At 48.9% G+C, this 17,954-nt stretch overlaps 1 protein-coding gene across 1 annotated transcript in view; it reads right to left on the reverse strand.

The window, feature by feature from the left end:
• LOC147703025 (uncharacterized) overlaps positions 1 to 12,638 on the reverse strand; it is a 331,974-nt gene extending 319,336 nt beyond the window's left edge. The window contains exon 1 of the mRNA XM_086928867.1: positions 11,804 to 12,638. Coding sequence (XP_086784993.1) covers positions 11,804 to 12,638 — 835 coding nt within the window. The remainder of the gene's footprint in view (positions 1 to 11,803) is intronic.
• Positions 12,639 to 17,954: the final 5,316 nt, after the last annotated feature.

The raw sequence follows: 17,954 nt of genomic DNA on the forward strand, positions 1-17,954 counted from the left end.
CTTTAACTTTCTCCACTTTATTAAATCCAGCGGCCATTAAACATTATGTAGGTCTCAACATTACATTTTATTTTCCATGATTCACTCAGGAAAAGAAACATAAAACAGCTTATCCAATCTGAATGCCGCAGTTCCTCTCAACATTCTCTGCAGACGCTCCACCCCACTCTTTTTTTGCAGCTCTACCAGCCTCAACTAAGTATTTTTTACCTCTGCATTTACGTTGTTTTGTATACCATTTAGCGGCTAAAACAGGTGTTACTTGCCAATACTCCTGCTATAAAGTTTGCCTCCACCTGTTCCATTTCAAGTGGCGGAGCAAGACCAGACGCATGTGTGTATGTAGGCTGTCGCATTCCTCAAAAACATTGCCCAATAATATATAAATTACTAGAGACACCATCTGGAGCTGAACATGCGCTCAGTGGGTATGGTAAGTCTCGAAGCAGCATTTTGGGGCATGTTCCAGGTGGCGATATATATATCTTACCCTGCTTATTGAAGGGAGGACTGGTCCCAGGGCCTATTACCGGCTGATTCATAATCCCTTCTGGGATTCACGCACAATTTCCTTTGTTTGCCCCAGAATTTTCTATTACCATCCTACTTAAAGGATGTATTACAATCCTCATCATTGAAGGATGCAGGATTCTGAGGAGTACATGGAGGTGGAAGACATTATTTACCTCACTACAGATGATCACTTCCATCAGGTTATGGACGCCTCCATTTTTAAAAAATGTTTTTATTCTTTTTATTAACAGCTTAAAGCAAGTGATGGTCAACACAAGTTTGCAATACAATTATTTCAGTGCACCATGAAAACACAAAGCTGACAGTTAACGGTCAATTGTTAGAGTGAGTACATTAGCCTATACGAAACAATCATGTTCCCTCTCCCCGACTACGAGTTGAGGTTGGAGGGGGGGGGTTCACAGATGTTCCCTCTGTAGTCGTTCCAGTTTGGCAACACCGCCCCCCCATTTCTTGGGGCACCCTCATGTCATGTACACGGTCTTATCTTGGAGCATGCACCAGTCCATATCCCTTTTCCATGAGACAATTTTTGGGGCCTCGGTTGCCCCCCACAGTCTAGCAATGTTCCGCTTTGCCACAGTCTGCCCCAGCGTCACCCATAGCCTCCCTTTCGCTGGAAGGTCGGTGGGCTCCCAAATGTTCAAGAGGCACCGCTTCGCCTCCAGTCTCAATTCCACCCCCCACACTTCTTGCATACAGCGCATCACCCGTTTCCAGTAGGTGTGTAGCACTGTGCACTCCCATGCTATGTGAAAGAAGGTGCCTACCCCAGCATCCCCTCCTACAGAGACCGTCCTCGCTACATCCCATCAGCTGCAGTTGTGTACCAGAAATATAAACCCAATGCAATATTTTGAGCTGAATGAGTCGGAGCCTGGCTGATATCGCCGTCTCCTTGGGGAAGCAAGCGCGCTCCTCCACTCCTCATCAATTTCCAGTCTGTCTGCCTCCCACTTCCCCTTAAGAGCAAGCAGCGGGTCTGGAGAGTTGTTGATTAGCTTTTTATAGGTGAGGGAGATTGCATGTTCTGGGAGATGTCCATCTAGCAGCCTATCCTCCAAGGGGGAGGCTTTTGGGGGTGTGGTTCCTAATGGAATATTCTTCTGGGGGGAGTACCTAACCTGCAGGTATCGGAAGTACTCTGATTGTGCGAGTTCGTACGTTGCTTGAAGAGAGGCAAAGGACTTAACTCCATCCAGACCCCAAGTGTCCCCAACTTGAGAGATGCCAATAAGATCCCAGTTACGGAATCCCATGGAGCGGCCCAGGTTTCCTAGCTTCTCGGAAGCCCATAGTGGGGTGGGCATGGTATGAATATTTGCCCAACCCAGTTTCAGCTGTACTGTGTGCCATATTTGGACCGAGTGTTTCGTCGGCCCTGTGAGTGGATACCTGCCCGGTTTGGAATAAAGTTCCGCCTCAAAGTTACCACCCGGAAGGAGCCATCGGTCCATTCCATAGCCTGGGTCACCACCATCACAATATGTGCCCTGGTTGATGGCCGAGAGGTGTGCAGCCCAGTAGTACTTGTGTATGTCCGGGAGCACAATACCCCCGTCAAACCATCCAAGTGTTACTTTCTGAAGGGATATTCCTGGAGAGCCCGACCACAGGAGGTCTCTCTGGGCGGCCTCAACGGCCGCGAAGTATGACTGTGGGACCAGGTCGGGGTAGTTCTGTAAAGCATAAAGGAATTGCGGCAATGCCATCATTTTAAAAAGAGCCGCTCGGCCCAGTAGGGACAGCAGCAGTTTTAGCCAGGTAGCAGAGTCTCGTTTTAATCGCTGGAGGGGCCGCAGTAGATTCTTCTCAAACATCCTGGCTTTGTCTTTAGAGATAAAGATTCTCAAATACTTAAAGCCGTCCTCAGCCACTGTGATCGGGCAGTCTCTAGGAATAACTGGGGGGTCTCCATGAAGGACGTATAGAAGGGATTTACTCCAATTGATACTGTAGCCCGAGTTCTTCCCAAAGTTAGTGAAGGTGCCCAGAGCTTCCATTAGGGACCTCCGAGGCCGCGAGAGGTAGAGGAGGATGTCGTCTGCGTAAAGAGAGATCCTGTCCTCCCAACCGTCAGCCCACCGAAGCCCCTTCAAAGACACATCCTGTCTAATCCAGGCGGCAAGTGGCTCGAGAGAAAGGGCGAACAGCAAGGGAGAGAGGGGGCAACCTTGTTGAGTTCCTCTTTCCAATGGAAAGGCCTCAGAGGTTTTATTGTTGACGGTAACCTGGGCGGTAACGAGTAAAGGAGGCACACCCTCCCTATAAAATTGGGGCCGAAGCCCAGTTTCCGGAGTGCTGCCATCATGTAGGGCCATTCAAGCGTATCGAACGCCATTGTGGCGTCGAGTGAGACCACAATTGCGGCCTCCTGAATAGTGTGGCATCTACCCATCACCCCATTAAGACGGCGGAGGTTGAGCGCGGTGTTTCTGTGAGGCAGGAATCCCGATTGGTCCGGGTGGATCAGTGTGTTCAAGACTGGCTGTAGTCTGTTGGCGAACACCTTGGCCAGTATTTTGGGCTCCGCATTCAGCAAAGAGATGGGCCTGTAGGAGACACAGGAGTCCCTCTGCTTACCTTCTTTAGGGATGGCGACGATTGTGGCTAACCACTGATCCCTCGGTAACACTCCCTTCTCCCTACTCTCCTCGAACATACGCTTGAGGTATGGAGTAAGGCCATCAGGCTTGAGCTTGTAGAGCTCAATCGGGAGGCCTTTGGGCCCGAGGGCCTTACCCGGGCGAAGATCCCTAATCGCCCGCCCCAGCTCATCCAGGGTAAGCGGCGCCTCCAAGGTATTCCTCTCGACTTGCAAAAGAGCTGGCATCCGAATGTCAGCTAATAAGGCGACAGAGTCCTCCTCCGGGCAGTCAGACCCCCTACTATACACCCGCTCAAAGTGTCGTGCAAATTCAGCAACAATCTTGCGGGGTTCAGTGAGAACGGTACCGGAGTCAGTCGTAAGCTCAGCCACTACCCTGTTTGCCTGCTGTTTTTCGTCGAGCCAGTCAATGAGTTTACCCGCTTTATCACCTTGGTCATATCTTCTACCCTCCCTGTCTCGTGCCATTGTCTTAGCGGCGTCGGTGGCCAGGGCCCTGTATTCCGCTGCCTTAAGTTGCATCCGGTGAGCGATCCCCGGATCTCCGTCCATCTGCGCTGCCTTTTCTAATTCAATAAGAGCGGTCACAATGGTCACCATCTGCGCCTCCTTTTCTTTACACCGGCCTGCTATCGCCGACAGGGCCTCCCCCCTAAGGACGGTCCTAAAAGACTCCAACAAAGCCACAGAAGACTGCACAGAGCCGTCATTACTCTCAAAGTACTGATCTATTGAGTGAGATAGCCTCCTTCTCAGTTCGTCACTTCAGAGATACCAGGCATTTATGGGTGAAATACAGCCCTCCCGCCGGTCCCCAATCGTGAGATGGGCCAATAGCGGGGAGTGGTCCGATATACCTTTCGCCATATGCGTGACTTCCTGTATTGTAGTGCCCCGCTGCATAGGTGTAAGAATGTAGTCTAAGCGGGAGAAAGAGCAGTGTGGACCAGAAAAGAAGGTGTATTGTTTGTCTGTCGGGTGTTTGATGCGCCAAATATCTGTCATCCCGAATGTCTCTTTGAAGTCGGCTAGCCACCTGCGCCTCATTGGTATGTCCTTAGGTGGGTGTCTGTCGAGGTCCCCTGAGGCCACCGCATTGAAATAGCCCCCAACTAGGAGTTGACCGTCAGGGAGGGAAAGGAGAAGCTTGCCCAGATCTTGATAGGACTTGGTCTGAAGACCCGGCGGAATATATACCGATACCAGGTTTAGTCTACGCCCCTCCCATTAACCTGAGACAGCCGCCAATCGTCCCTGTGGGTCAGTTTCTGTGTGGTCAATAACAAGGGGGAAGTTACGCCAGAGAAGGATTCCCACCCCCCCGGGACCCAGAGGTAAAGCCGGAATGAGCGGTCATGGAGTACCCCATCTGTTCATTGCGTGACACGTATTTCCCAGCAAGTGGATCTCCTGTTTCAATATAGCATCTGGGAGATGACGTCTGACAAATTGCAATACAATGGTACGTTTTAGCTTGTCCCCCAACCCGTTCACATTCCAACTCAGGCTTTTGTCCCACTTTTTAGCCATAACCCTTTCTCACTGGAGAGCCAGCCCCGTGTAAGCCGATGCACTGTACAACTTTGCACTGACAGTCCCGGTGTGACCATACCAACCGCCTCAACCCATCCCCAACCTCCCCCCTCCCCATCACATCACAACTCCCCACACCCCCAATTGCTCCCCCCCCCCAACTCCCCCACCCTACTCCCCTGCTCCGTAGATTTAGAACTACCCACATCCCCAATTAGCAGAGCGCCTTTCGCCCCAACTCGGAATGGGACAAAATTAACAATACCCCACTCCTCCCTCCCTGTTAGTCCTTTCCTATGAGGAACGTGCACCAGCCCCAACTCCAGCCCCCTCTCCGCCCCACTGCTTTCTTTGTTTAACCCAACTCGCCCACACCGCCACTCGGGCATGTCACAACAGGCATGAGTCCGCGCCACCTCCCAGGCAGCCCACGAGTAAGCCCGCCATGGTCTGTGTGGGGCAGTCTGTCAATCTGAGGAGGAGGGAGTGTATCAATGGCCATGCCAGTCCAGTAGTGGACCCCACTTCTTCAACTGAGGCATGCTCACACTTCCCCCCACATCAAAAACTGACTAGAAGAAGATACACACTTGACCCGCCCCTCAGCACCAAGTCACAGAATACTTAACAACATGGAGAGGTTTACATCAGAAGTTCTGTCTTCAGAGATCGGACTCCTCTTGAAGGGTCCCCCAGCGCGGGCTCGCCGACCTCGACCTCCAGGAGCACTGACTCTGTCCATCAACTTCCGTCCTCCCCAGCGTAGGTGCTGGCGACGCTGCTTGAGTGTCCCGCCAATTATCACCGCCAGACCTGTCTCGCGGCTGTACCGACTGGCGATCAATCCAGTCCTGGACCTCTGATGGCGAGGTGAAGAACAGGGATTTGCCCCCTGCGATTACCTTTAATTGCGCCGGGAAGAACATCAGGTACTTAACTCCTCTCTCCCGTAGCGTTTCCTTGACACCCATGAAGGAGCGCCGTTACCTTTGCACTTGAAGGGGGAAATCCGGAAAGAACTGGATAGTGGCGTTCTCATAGCTCAGGTCAACCACTTGCCTGGCCGTCTGCAAAATGGCGTCCCAAGTTCAGGATTTTGGCAATGATGGTCCTAGGCGGAGCCCTGGCTTGGGTTTTGGGACAGGCGCAGGGTGGGCCCGTTCGACCGTGAAGATTTTTTGACAGCCGCTTAGGTTTCAGGTGGTTGAGGATCAAGTCCTCTAGAAATAGTTCCACACTGGGCCCCTCCAAATTTTCCGGCACACCCACGACGCGGATGTTACTCCTGCGGGCGCGCCCTTCCTGGTCCTCGAGGTGCATGGCCATCTGACGATGTTGGTGCACTAGTTCGTTCACCCTGTGTTCCATTGCCTTGGACGAGGACTGTAGTTCCCGGATATCAGCCTCATTGGTTTTAGCCTTCTCTGAGGTTTTGTTAAGGTCCGCCCGGAGCAGATTGACTTCGACGGAAACCTTGTCAATTTTTGTTTCGAGGGTGGCTCCGAGTGTTTGTATAGCTGCCATGATGGAAGCCAGCGACGGTTCTTTCTGCCCGGCCGACTCACCCAACATGCCCCCAGGTTGCGGTGAACCCTTTTGAACCGTGTACTTGTCCAGTTTACTGGATTGTGTGGCTGTGGCTTGCTTGGGCCACATTTTGGCTAGGAGCGGCTGTATCAGCGCAGCAGGGAACCCGATGTCTCCAGGTGGGCGGTCCGCCCCCTCAACTAGGGTCGCCGGCGACTCCAACCGTCGTCCCCCAAACAACAGGTCAATCGTGCCCTCCTCGCCACACTAGTAGACGATTCCCCCAGTCCACCTGCCGCCTATTCACTGTGCGGGGCCGCGGAGGTCGTCTCCACCCACGACTAGTGCAGGAGGGCCGTCCTAAGGGAGAATCGCCTCCACGGGCACACCGACCGGCCGTCAGTCTCACCTTCACTCTGTGGTAGCTGGGAGCTCTCGTAGGTGGCTGCAAGCCCCTCCTCTCCGGATTAGCCCCCTCTCTCCAGGGGCCGGCTAAGGTGACCACCGTTCCTCGCTGATACCCCCGCTTCAATAACTTTGGCCCTCCGTGGTGACAAGGGGGCCACGTGGTGTGCTGGGCCCCTGTACGGCCAGCAGTCAGTGCCCTTCTTGTGGGCGAAAGATTATCAGCCCCACTGGGCCTGCAGCACACGCCCACGCTGGACTTCTGGGTCTGGGCTCGTGCTTTGCCCCTTGGTCCTCCCGGGCTCTTCACCGGCCTTCACAGTGCGATATGAGGCCGGCGGCCCGCCCAGCCGACCGCTGGGGGCTGCCCGATGTAGCGCCTCGCTCCACGGGCCTCCCTCTGGGAGGGCCGCTCACACTGTGTCCCCGTACGGGCGCCACCCGACCAGGCCGCAAAGCCAGGGCCTGCCGTAGCACCCGGGCCGCCCGCGGGATTCACGAGTGCCTGGCCGGCACCCGGCCTCAGGATGTTGGTACGCCGCTCGGCTCCCGCAGCAGTCAGCGCTACTGGAGCAGGCTCCACTCTGAAAGAATACAAACACAAGGTGTTAAAAAAGGGTGGTACCCCAGTTGTGCACAAGTGAGATAAGTGCCCCATCTAATGAGGGAACCCCCAATGGTCAGAAATTGAAAACGTAATTGATCGTGGATTAACTGAGGTCCATGCACCCAAGCCAGGGGTCGAAGGTATATGCATATGAGTGAATCTAAAAAAAAAAAAAAGATTTGGTTGGACAGACACCCTCTCCTTGGCATCTCAGAGGCAGGATATTGCAGTAGTAAGCATATTGGACTAATCCACTGTCTGTCATAAGGTAGGGTTGCAAAAAGGTTAAAGGCATCTTACCTTCTTTGTAACACTTCTCGGAGTGGGAGTGTTCCAGAAAACAATGCAACCAAATTTTACAATGAATTAACAAAATAGTTTTCGAAGATGTACCTCTTGGTCTAAGGAAATGGAACACCTGAAAATCACAACAACTTGAGAACTGTGCTGAAGAGGATGGAAAAGAGTAGTGATGGAAAATAGCAAAATGCTAAGTAAGAGTAGTGTCGGTGAAGTATCTTGGTAATTAAATTTGAAGATGGCATGCAACCAAAATTGATCTGATAGAGACCATTTAGAAAGCTATTGCCTCAAACAATTAAGAAATTATAACATTCTTGGGGTTGGCAAAATACTACACAGTATTTGTCAAGGTTTTTAGGAAGACTGCCCATTCACCGAGGGAACTGTTGAAGAAGCACTGTATATTTGATTGGTTGTAAGGATGCCAGTCAGCATCTGACATCATAAAGGTGTGGGGTGTGAATGTGTGCCTGTGTGTAGAAATATCTTCATGGAGAATTCATGTAAAGGGGAACTCCTTCAACAACAGATGCCACCACTAAGGGACTTGGAGCCATGTTGTTGCAAGTAGTACAGAGCAATGAGTTAGTGGGGATGATTCCATCGATGGTGCCTAAGAAGCAGAGAGCAGCTATTAGGAGGTAGAGTGAAGGTTCTTGTATACTATTGGGGGGTGAAGCACTTCAAATTCGACTTCTGAGGGTTGCCCTCCGTGGTGAGTACCGCAAACCTCTTTTCCATCAGTTTTCTTGCAGAAGCACAGTTAATGCTAGTCTTATGGCATCGTGGTGGAGGGCTGGGATGAGAGAATGTAATTTCATTGTGGTGTATGTGTCATGTTTCCGTGAGAAAAAACTGCTGTTTATCTAGTATACCTATCAAGAGGAGGGAAAACCAAAAGATTGATGTGGACACTAATGTGGGTACAGGAATCAGTACTGATCAAAGGGGAATGGAACAATGTGTTTCAAGCAGGTGAGAACTGCAGAGTGAAGTGAAAATAGTGAGAGGATGGAGTGACAGGCAGGCATGTGCAAACAAGGAGAAAGGAACCTGAAAGGAAATGATTGTCAGCAAAAGGAAAGTTAGTGGATTTACTACCCTATCAATTCCACAATCTCGAAGAGACTGATTAACAGAAAATCACCTACTGAGGGATGAGCCCAAACAAGAGTGAAGGAAATGTATTGATGCCCTAAGATAGGCACCCAAATAAAAGAGTGCAACTGTTTTAGATGTGCTGCTACTGATAAGGGAAGAGCCCCCAGGAAGTCTTTGATGTGACTTGTGCAAGATCCAAACAGGCCAAGGGTCAAGCTGGGTTGGGGCACAATGGGACCTATTCGGATTTGGCCAGCAATGGAGAAAAATGTGTTTGTGATGGCGGATCACTAAGCTAACTGGTTAGCGGTAGTCTGAACTGTGAACCATCAGTAATGATGAGGAGTCTACGACTTGGGGCGGATAAAGAATCCATCAGACGGTTAGAAGTGGTGCAGAATTCAGCAGCCAGAATGCTATATAGACATGCGAAATAGCTTCAACCTCACACCTTCTTTGTGACCTCCATTGGCTTAAGGTGGAGAAGCAAATTAATTTCAAAACCTTGTGCTATGTGTTTAGAGCAAGATCAGACTCCGGACGAAGATATCTGCACGAATTTGCTAGACTTTGTCATCCAGCATGTCCCTTGCTCTCTAGCGGACTTTCCCTCTGCAAAATTCCTAGAGTGAAATGTACTCACATTGGAGGCTGATCTTTCGCACACTAAGGTCCCAAGTTTTTGAACGACCTCCCTGAATCGCTGAGCGGCTGTTTCGTGTTCACGACCATCCGTAAACAACTGAAGATCTATTTTTTTTAAAGCGAGTGTGACTTGAATAAGACCCAAACTACTGCACAACAAAAGTAAGGAGGCATGGAGTTAAAAGATAGAGCAATACCAGACACACTAGGTAACAGATGAGCACCAAGAGATGCAAGGTACAGTTTTAAATGGTTGCATGGTTGTCAGTTAGGTGAGTGGGGCCGTCCTTCTCAGTTGATAAACCTGGAAGCAATCGTGTTAAATGGAGATGAAAATATTGACAAAAACACAGTACTAGGTTTGTTTCTTAGCGAGTTGGGGGAGTTTGATTGAGATTTTTCCCAACAAACAACAAAGTGAACCCAGGAAATCAAGATTAATGGGGAGGGGGGTGTTTGTAGACAGTGGGAAGTTGATATTCTGAAATTAAACTGCTTTCTTACAGTATTGATATTAGAAACGGGTAGTGTGATGCATAGCGGGCGGGCCAAACTCCGGAGGAAATGTGTAAAGAAACAGCACCGCACACACACAGGCGACACACCAGGCACACTACAAAAAGAGACGCCACACCAGGTTGCATGAAAAATAACTTGTGTATTACACAAACATAGTAGGAGTCCAGCTAAAGGGAAAATAGGTTAAGGGGTGTCTCTCTATAATGGTCCTGTTTGGTGGTAGGGCCCGAACCATTAACCCGTGACAGTCATCACACATCAATCCTCCATTTGCCTTTTCTACAGTTCCTCCAACCTGCTGATATTCCTTCCAATGCATTCCTCTGCTCCAAGTAGACTGCCACCGGGAGCACCAAGACATTCTGCATTCCTGCCACCAGTTCACTTCTACATTGACCAGTACAGCGACTAGAGACTGTCCCTTACCTATGACTGCAAGTTGTTCATCAGACACCTCTGAGTTTGTCTGTCAATTGCTTTTCTGACAACCCACATGATGAGCTCTACAGAGCATTTATCAAGACTACCAGTCCCAGCAAAACTTATCAGAGGTTGCAATCTTTGAGAGAACTGTGAGCTCCTTGTGCAATCAGACAGCATACTGCTGGATGCTGTGCTCAGTGAGTAGTTAACCCCTTCCACGCTGATGACAAGCTGGGCTCGTCATGGCGTAGCCTCCTCGCACGCTGATGACGAGCCCAGCTCGTCACGTAACATGCGCCTTTGAAAAACTCAGCGTAGGAACAGAATTCCACCAGCGCGCATGTGGTTAAGCAGTCTCACTGCCTAGGCCATCCTGACGTTTCCTTGCTCGTGGTCACACAGAGAGGTTTTTCCGGAAGCCTCACAGACTGTTGGACATAAAGGACAATACCAGGACTAGGGAATTCTTGACTGGGTAAAGGATGTAAAACTTCTGCCAAACCAAGGCCATGAGTTTGAGGACGGGGGGTGAATAATCTTTATAAACTGCTCTTTACATAATGATGGTTTGTCCAGAGAAATCTATGATGTTCCCAATCCAAGATGAAGCGGAGTCTTTCCCTGTAACATCAGTTCCTTTTTAAATCATACATAAGTAGGCATTTCTATGCGATGGATATTAAACCACAAAAAATACTCCAACAGACCATCCTGTGGTCAGAGAAAAGAGTACTTAAACTCGAAAAAGGAAGTATCCAGTGTGAGGGTATGTGTCTAACTTCACTAAAAGGTGAGGAAGGAAGCAATTCCTTTTTGTTTAGTTACCCTCACACACCCTAGTGGTGTTATGCTTCGTCATCTGGTCACCCCGACGCCTACAAGTCGGGGTGGGCTCTACCACAGTGTTGGGAGCTCTTTGTGATAAGTGAGGATCAGGGGGGATTAAAGATAAAAACCCTCAGACAGATCCCCGGGTTCCCTTTATTCTTGGGTCTGTCAGGGTTGTTAAAAGTATAAAAAATTGGGTCAATGGGAGTGCTATGGCCCTATGACCCTAGTGCCAACATGTTTGAGTCCACAGGCGGCCTTAAAGGTCCTGGACTTTCTTCAAAGGCAGAGTAGCTACAAAAGCCAGGGACTGGAACCAAATAGGTGATGAGGCCCAAAGTATGTATGCATGCTTATCACGCAGGAGATTTGTAATAGCAATCACTTCCCCTATCCAGTGCATGCCATAGGCTGCTTCTCAGTAGCTTCTTAGTGGATTCTGTTCAGACCAAGTCAATACCTAAGAACAGTCAATTTAATTCAAAGTGCATGCGTTCCATTTCTTACTCCTCTTACCGTCATTACCCGACTAGGACAAGTTAAGAGCACTAGTCATTCACGTACATCCCCCAAAATGATTTTTACTGAAGCCATGCTGAAACCCAACAATCGCCAAACAAGCACTCCCCCTTATGTGTTCCCCAACAAACCTTCCCTAACATGGCTCAGACTAGAGCCTGAGGGACATGAATGAACGGTCAATTACAATACACGTAAATAAAAGCGACATCAAAACTATGACACTGTTATGTATCGCACACTCTTCATACCTTCTCTGTAGGAACCAGAACTCGAAGAGCAGCAGGGTATTGTAGTCGGCCTGTTCTCCACGGCCTCTCTAGTGGAGATCACCTCTTTGTACAGGTTTTCCTTTTCTTTGGGTTTTGAGAGTCTCTTGGCCGTCTTGGCAACTATTTTCTCCCGGTCATCAGTTTGCTTGCTCTCTCGAGTGGTCAGTTGCTCCCTAACGAGCCCACCTGGGATACCAAGTTCCTCTCGAATGCCCTGAAACCTGTCGGGAATAGAGGCTTCCTGCAACTGCTCTGACTTTGTTGTGTGCGCCGCTTTTGTCACACTGCCAGGACAAGGGATAGCGTCAGTGTCGCGGGCTTGCTGCATGCTTTTCCTTTGAGCGTCCAGGAGGAGGGAGCTGTCCCCGTCCTCTCCAGCACCATCCGCTTGGTCCCTCTGCCTCGACGTTAATTTTGCTTTTTCCCTCCGCTCAACAGGCTTCTCAGTAGGTAACGATTTCTGGTGTTTCCGCAAGCTTTTGGCGTCGGGGTAGTTTCTGATTTTTATGCGCTGGCAGGCCTCTTCGTGAGAGGTTGTCCCGCCTTTTTCACGTTCGTGACGGTGGCCCCGCGGAAACTTCTTTTTCTTACTGCGCCCACTGTCGCTCACACCCCCGTGTTCGGCCGCCTCCCCGCCCACATCCTTCTGGGTCTCCCCACGACCCTTCTCGGCTCCGCCGTCCTGTCCGCACGCTTCCAGACCGTGGCCCCTCGTCCTATTCGGGCCTCGGCCGCCGCCGCCATACTGCAAGACAGCCCCGCTGCAGTGCGCCCCGAAGTGACTGACATAAACGGCCTTAACCGTCGCCTTCATGGGCGTCGCCCAGGCAGCGCTGGAATCTCACTTCGGCGTCTTAAAGAGGAGTCTAGCGGTCTGGTAGCCCGCCCCAGAGGTGCCGCGAGTGTGGGGTAAGTATCACTGGTGTGGAGGCAAAGCCCAAGATTCACTCCGCTGTATCTTCGAGGCCCGGGGCCTTTCACCCGCGGCCCGTGCACTTCAAGTCTGCGTGTCACGCACCCCGGCTCTCTTCTCGGCTGTGTAATTAGGCTATCTCGCACGTGCGCATCGCGCTCATCGCTGAAGACCCCCGGTGAGGATTCCTGTCTTCGACGGACTCCCAGTGAGAGCCCGAACCCAGGGGGGACGCTATGCAATTACCCTTACTTTACTAATAATTTAGAAATCGCTTCGCTTTCATTTATTTATAAGGGCTTACCTCCTGTGTTTGTTATTTTAGGTTTGTATTTCAGCGAGGAAAAGGACCACTGTTTTCCACTTGTTTTCTTTCACTGATTCGGATATCAAAATATATACACGCCAGACTGCTGAACTACAGGCCTTGACGCAAACCTTACTATAGAGTCGAATGTGTTAGAGGGAGCCGGTACTTGGTGGGTCCGATTTTAAAGTGAAATTGGACCAGCTATGTAAGCAAAATCTATTTTTCATTTGAAGGGGTACGTTATAATCACATGTAGTCTGCATCCACAGATATTTCTTCGTTGTAATCTAAGATATTTAATTGTATTAGCCTGAATCGTGATGTATTTTAGGATACTTCAACGTAAAAAGGAAAAAGTAGTGCGACAAGCAACCGCAACTAGGTAAAACATTAAGAGGCTTGTATTGTGCAACTGACACGTTACTTTTGAGGTATGTTTATTAGCCATGTCGTTTCACATGTAAAAAGAATGTTACCTGTATGTGCATTAGTTTCAATTTAATTTCATGAATGATCATATTCAATTTCTCTTATGTTAGCTGAATTATGTAGACCTGAAATGCATTTCCCCTGAAAGCTCTCACACTTCAATTAATAATTTAATTTCATGTGCATGCTAGGTCCTTGTTCTTTCTCACGCTTATGTTGCAGGGGGAAAAAGAATCCTTGTTAGTTAGAATAATTTCTTTGGTTTTAGGAATTAGGCAAGGAGAGAAGGAGATACATTGAATGTTGATACTGTTATGGAAAATTGTTGTACTTTCTCACCGGAGAAAGTCTGGAAATCAAGGTCATCTCTCCACTGCTCGGGAGCATCACTGTCCAATGGCCCAGTGGAAAAGTACCTATGAGAATGGGGCCTGGCCCGACGGTGTGATCCGAGGTGGATCTTGGGAAGTCACCTGTAATAATGATGTATGGTAACTAGGAAAAGAGCCCCACTTCTTCTCTGCCTTCGGAGAGAGACCATCTTAGAACAAGCTCTGTCTCAGTAGCTGCATGCTACTTGACCCAACTGATCCGGAGAGACTTCTAATGAAGACGCCACTCGCTGACCCCTTAACCAACCCTACCCCACTATATGCTTAGCTAGAGATGTCACATTATTGTTAATGTAGGGCTATATTAATGTTTATTTCTCTGAAATCTTCAATGCAGGGAAATCTGGACTCTTGTGTTCTGCTCTTTTGTTTCCTGGTTCTTGAATTGTCTTTTGTAGTCTGCATCACCTTAACTTAATTCGTAGATTTGTGTTTCGTCATAAATGGAGCGCACACCGCTAGCCCCTCCTCCGGATCGCCCCTCGGGACTCTGGTACTTGCAGTTCTTCAGTGGATCACCCAGGTGGGTGCAAGTCGGTACTTGTAGGACTGATGAATCTCTAGACCCGATACATGTCCCGGGTGTAGGATATCGTCCGAGACATGTCTCTTGAATTGTCTTTTGTAGTCTGCATCACCTTAACTTAATTCGTAGATTTGGATTTGTATTGGTACCAATGTATTTCTACACCCTCGTCTTGAGGTTTCTATATGTTCAGTTGTTTTTAGCTTTGTAAATACATTAACTAACTTTATTTGGTAGTTTGTGATCCGTAATGGCCCTGGAGAACTACAATTGGATTGATTGATGTTACTATCAATATCTCTTCCACCCTACGCTTTTATGCTGAAAAAAAGTACCATTGATTTGAGGTTCTAGAGCCAATCTAGAACATTTCCACCCGGCTCCTTCCATAGTGTAGTTCCTAAAAATGCATAAGATCTGCATGTTTAGACAACATAAACTAAGGGATTGGTGTCTAGACTGATTCCAGACACCCCCAAAGGATTTGTTAGCCTTTAGACCAGCTAGCTCACAATGCCACTACAAGCCCCCTAACCTTGCCAGCGAGTAAATTGTTTCTGCCAAACCTCAAACATGACAACCCTTGATCCTTCAGGGATCATGGAAACAGTTCAGTACTTTTCGCCCAGCCACTCATGCTCACTTAGTCGTAGAGAAATACACAGAATGAACGTTGGGGACGTTTTCAATAAGCATTTATTGAACCAGCGTCATTCTACTATAAAACATGTTTGCTGCAACAATCATTAGACAGAAGCAAATATATAAGATTACGAGCACCAACAGAGTAAATAGAATGTAGAATTCTACCATGGCACTAAAACAGTGAATAAATACAGGCATATAATCATGACAATAATCAAGCGTACTCCTATTATGCAGACCCTATCTGAGGGTACCTAAGTGTACCTAGCATGTATGTTGGTGTAAAGCCAAGCATCCCCTATGAAAGAGCCAACCCATTACCTGCTGGGAGAGAACAAAGAACCTTGTCTTGGTCTCAAGTTGGACACCCCGCAAGGGATGTCAGATCGCTGGGTGTTGTAGCTTCTGCAGGCCGGGAATCCAGTGTCTTGTGTCAGCGTGGAAGCTTCTCCTCTGTCTCTCTATGATATGGTTCTTTTATACCATGAAAATTGCCTTGGGGTTCTTTACACAATGGATGTGTTGTGAGTACGATTATGTAAATGAACCTAAATCACTTCCTGCAAATATGCAAAGTAGTTCTTTCACCCTAAGATGAATATGACCATGACTTTTATACAGAGTATGTTAATCCTGTTAGGTACGCCATGTGCGGGCGACTTTTCTAAGAATCCTCATGCATAATAAATGAGGCTAGTTTCTAGGAAACCGATCGACATTTATTCAGCACATAACTGGGTAAAAGGTCAGTGCTAGAACTTTTATGCAAAGCAAGGTAGGACAAATGTAAGTGAAAGGTCATTTAGTTATTTAGGCCTATATTGGGTTGCATAACACTTCAGTTGGTAGCAGAGTAGGATGGTTCTCACATGAAGCGGGGGGAGAATCCAGATAACCTAGAAAAAAGACCAAGAACCCCAGAGCCCCGAGATAGAGTCCAATGATCGAGAGCGTACAGCGACGGACTTTGGCAGAGATTGACGGGCCTTGACGGTGCAGCGAGAACAGCGGCAAACGGAGGAGTGGGTATCAATAGGGAGGCGTCACATGATAGATTACGAGAATGAAGTGGTTGTATGTTGTATGTTGTCTGGTGGAGTTATGTGAGAGCCGAGTGAATGTGGTTTCGAGCCGGATGTGGTCTGTCAGGAGCTAGTGGTGTACAGAGCACGAGACCAGAGTAGTGACTTTGTTATAAGTTTCACTTTTATTATGAAGCCCAATTGTTTTTACACCACACTACAGGTCAGGATTGTTCCGGTCTTTGTTTTTCTTCTTTGGGGTTTTCTCGGTTCTTGGAGCCTCAGGGGTTTTGTCCGAATGTATCTCCCGGTTCTTGGAGCCTCAGGGAAAAGAAAACAACTGGGGATTATTGCTTTGCTCAGCTTTAAGTGGTCGTGCTACCGTCACCAAAGGGGGGTGTTTTCTGTGCAAGGCTCACCTCCGGACGTGCCCTACCTCCCGCCACCCCAAACGTACTATCTCCCTTCTCCCCACACACCCCACCAGAATGCCCCTTTCAACAACACTTGCCTTGGGCTGCGGACCGCAGCAGCAGGACCCGTGGCTTCTTCTCCCTTCAGCCCGCCGGGTTTGGAAACAGTGTCTGGATCGTTGGTCTCTGCTGCTCCCAACACGCTCTCCTCTCTTCGGTCCTCCGCTGCTCTTAGCACGCTCTCCTCTCTTCGGTCCTCCGCTGCTCTCACGCTCTCCTCTCTTCGGTCCTCCGCTACCAGGTGCTCCGCTACCTCCTCTCCGTCCTTGCACACCGTCCGTTCTAATCCCGCGCCTCTTATTCTTCCTGCTTCCGCTCGTTGACGCGACTCCTCCCCTTTCTGCCGCTCAACCTCTAGAGCGCTGCTGCAGTCTTCCTGGTTCTGGTTTGTTGGCAACCAGGAAGTGGGGTGTTGTTCCTCCTTCTCGTCGGCGAAAGGGTGCTCCAGCCGCTCCTCCTCCCCACATGGTCCAAGGAATGAGATTTGAGTTTCAGGTTCAGAAGTGGCCTAAGATTCCAGAATATATTAAATGGTGTAGAAGACACCAAGCTATTGTGATTGTCTGACCGCAGACTTGAGTTGTTGTGAGACGTCATCAGCAGTTCCGCCTAAGACAGGGAACTTGTACGAATGGGACATTTGAAAATCATGTGGTAAACCTTGTGTACAGGTGCAAACTATACTGATTCGGGTGACCATCGCAGTTCGAGGGTTGCCATGTGTGAATGTTCTTGAATGATTAGATTCTGTGACTGAATGTGGACGGAGAAATTGTGAAGGAGGGTGAACTGCTGCGAGGAGTAAAGGTGACAGAGTGTGCAGCGCTACGATAGGTTAGTTGGTGTAACATCACGCTGAGATTGGTCAGTAGTCATAAGGAGGTTGTGATTAAGGAAATCTTTTCCGTCAAGAGGAAAACTTTGATCTAATCATGCGATGCTTCAGGGTACTGTAGGATTTGTTCATCGGAGATCAGGGAGTTGTTACTCGAGTGGGTGAAGAAGCACCGCCCAAGGATACTCCAGCACATTACATGGTAACAAAAGTAGGACTCCATACTATAATTTGGCTTCAAAATTGGCATAAGATCACTGATAAGGGGATTTGGCACTTTCACGCTATGGTTCATTTCGGTTAAAGGTGTTGCATGAGTTGAGAGGAGAGATGTCTGCGATGCAGCCTTTGCCTAGACCAACACAGTTTGAGGCATTAGACGCATGAATTTGATCAGCAGATCAGGAACAGGGACAGATTCCAAGGAAAGATGGAGAAGGCAATGAGGGCATATTAGGAAGCACGATGGGATGCACACAATATGAGATGAAGGGTAGACACCATTGAGGGAGAGATGTTATATCCAATGCTGGTGAGAGTGGAAGATTCTCAGAATAGGAATGGAGGGGAAAATGGAAATTATGT

The sequence above is a fragment of the Lissotriton vulgaris genome, chromosome 7 (assembly GCF_964263255.1).
Source record: "Lissotriton vulgaris chromosome 7, aLisVul1.2, whole genome shotgun sequence".
NCBI lineage: Eukaryota > Metazoa > Chordata > Amphibia > Caudata > Salamandridae > Lissotriton > Lissotriton vulgaris.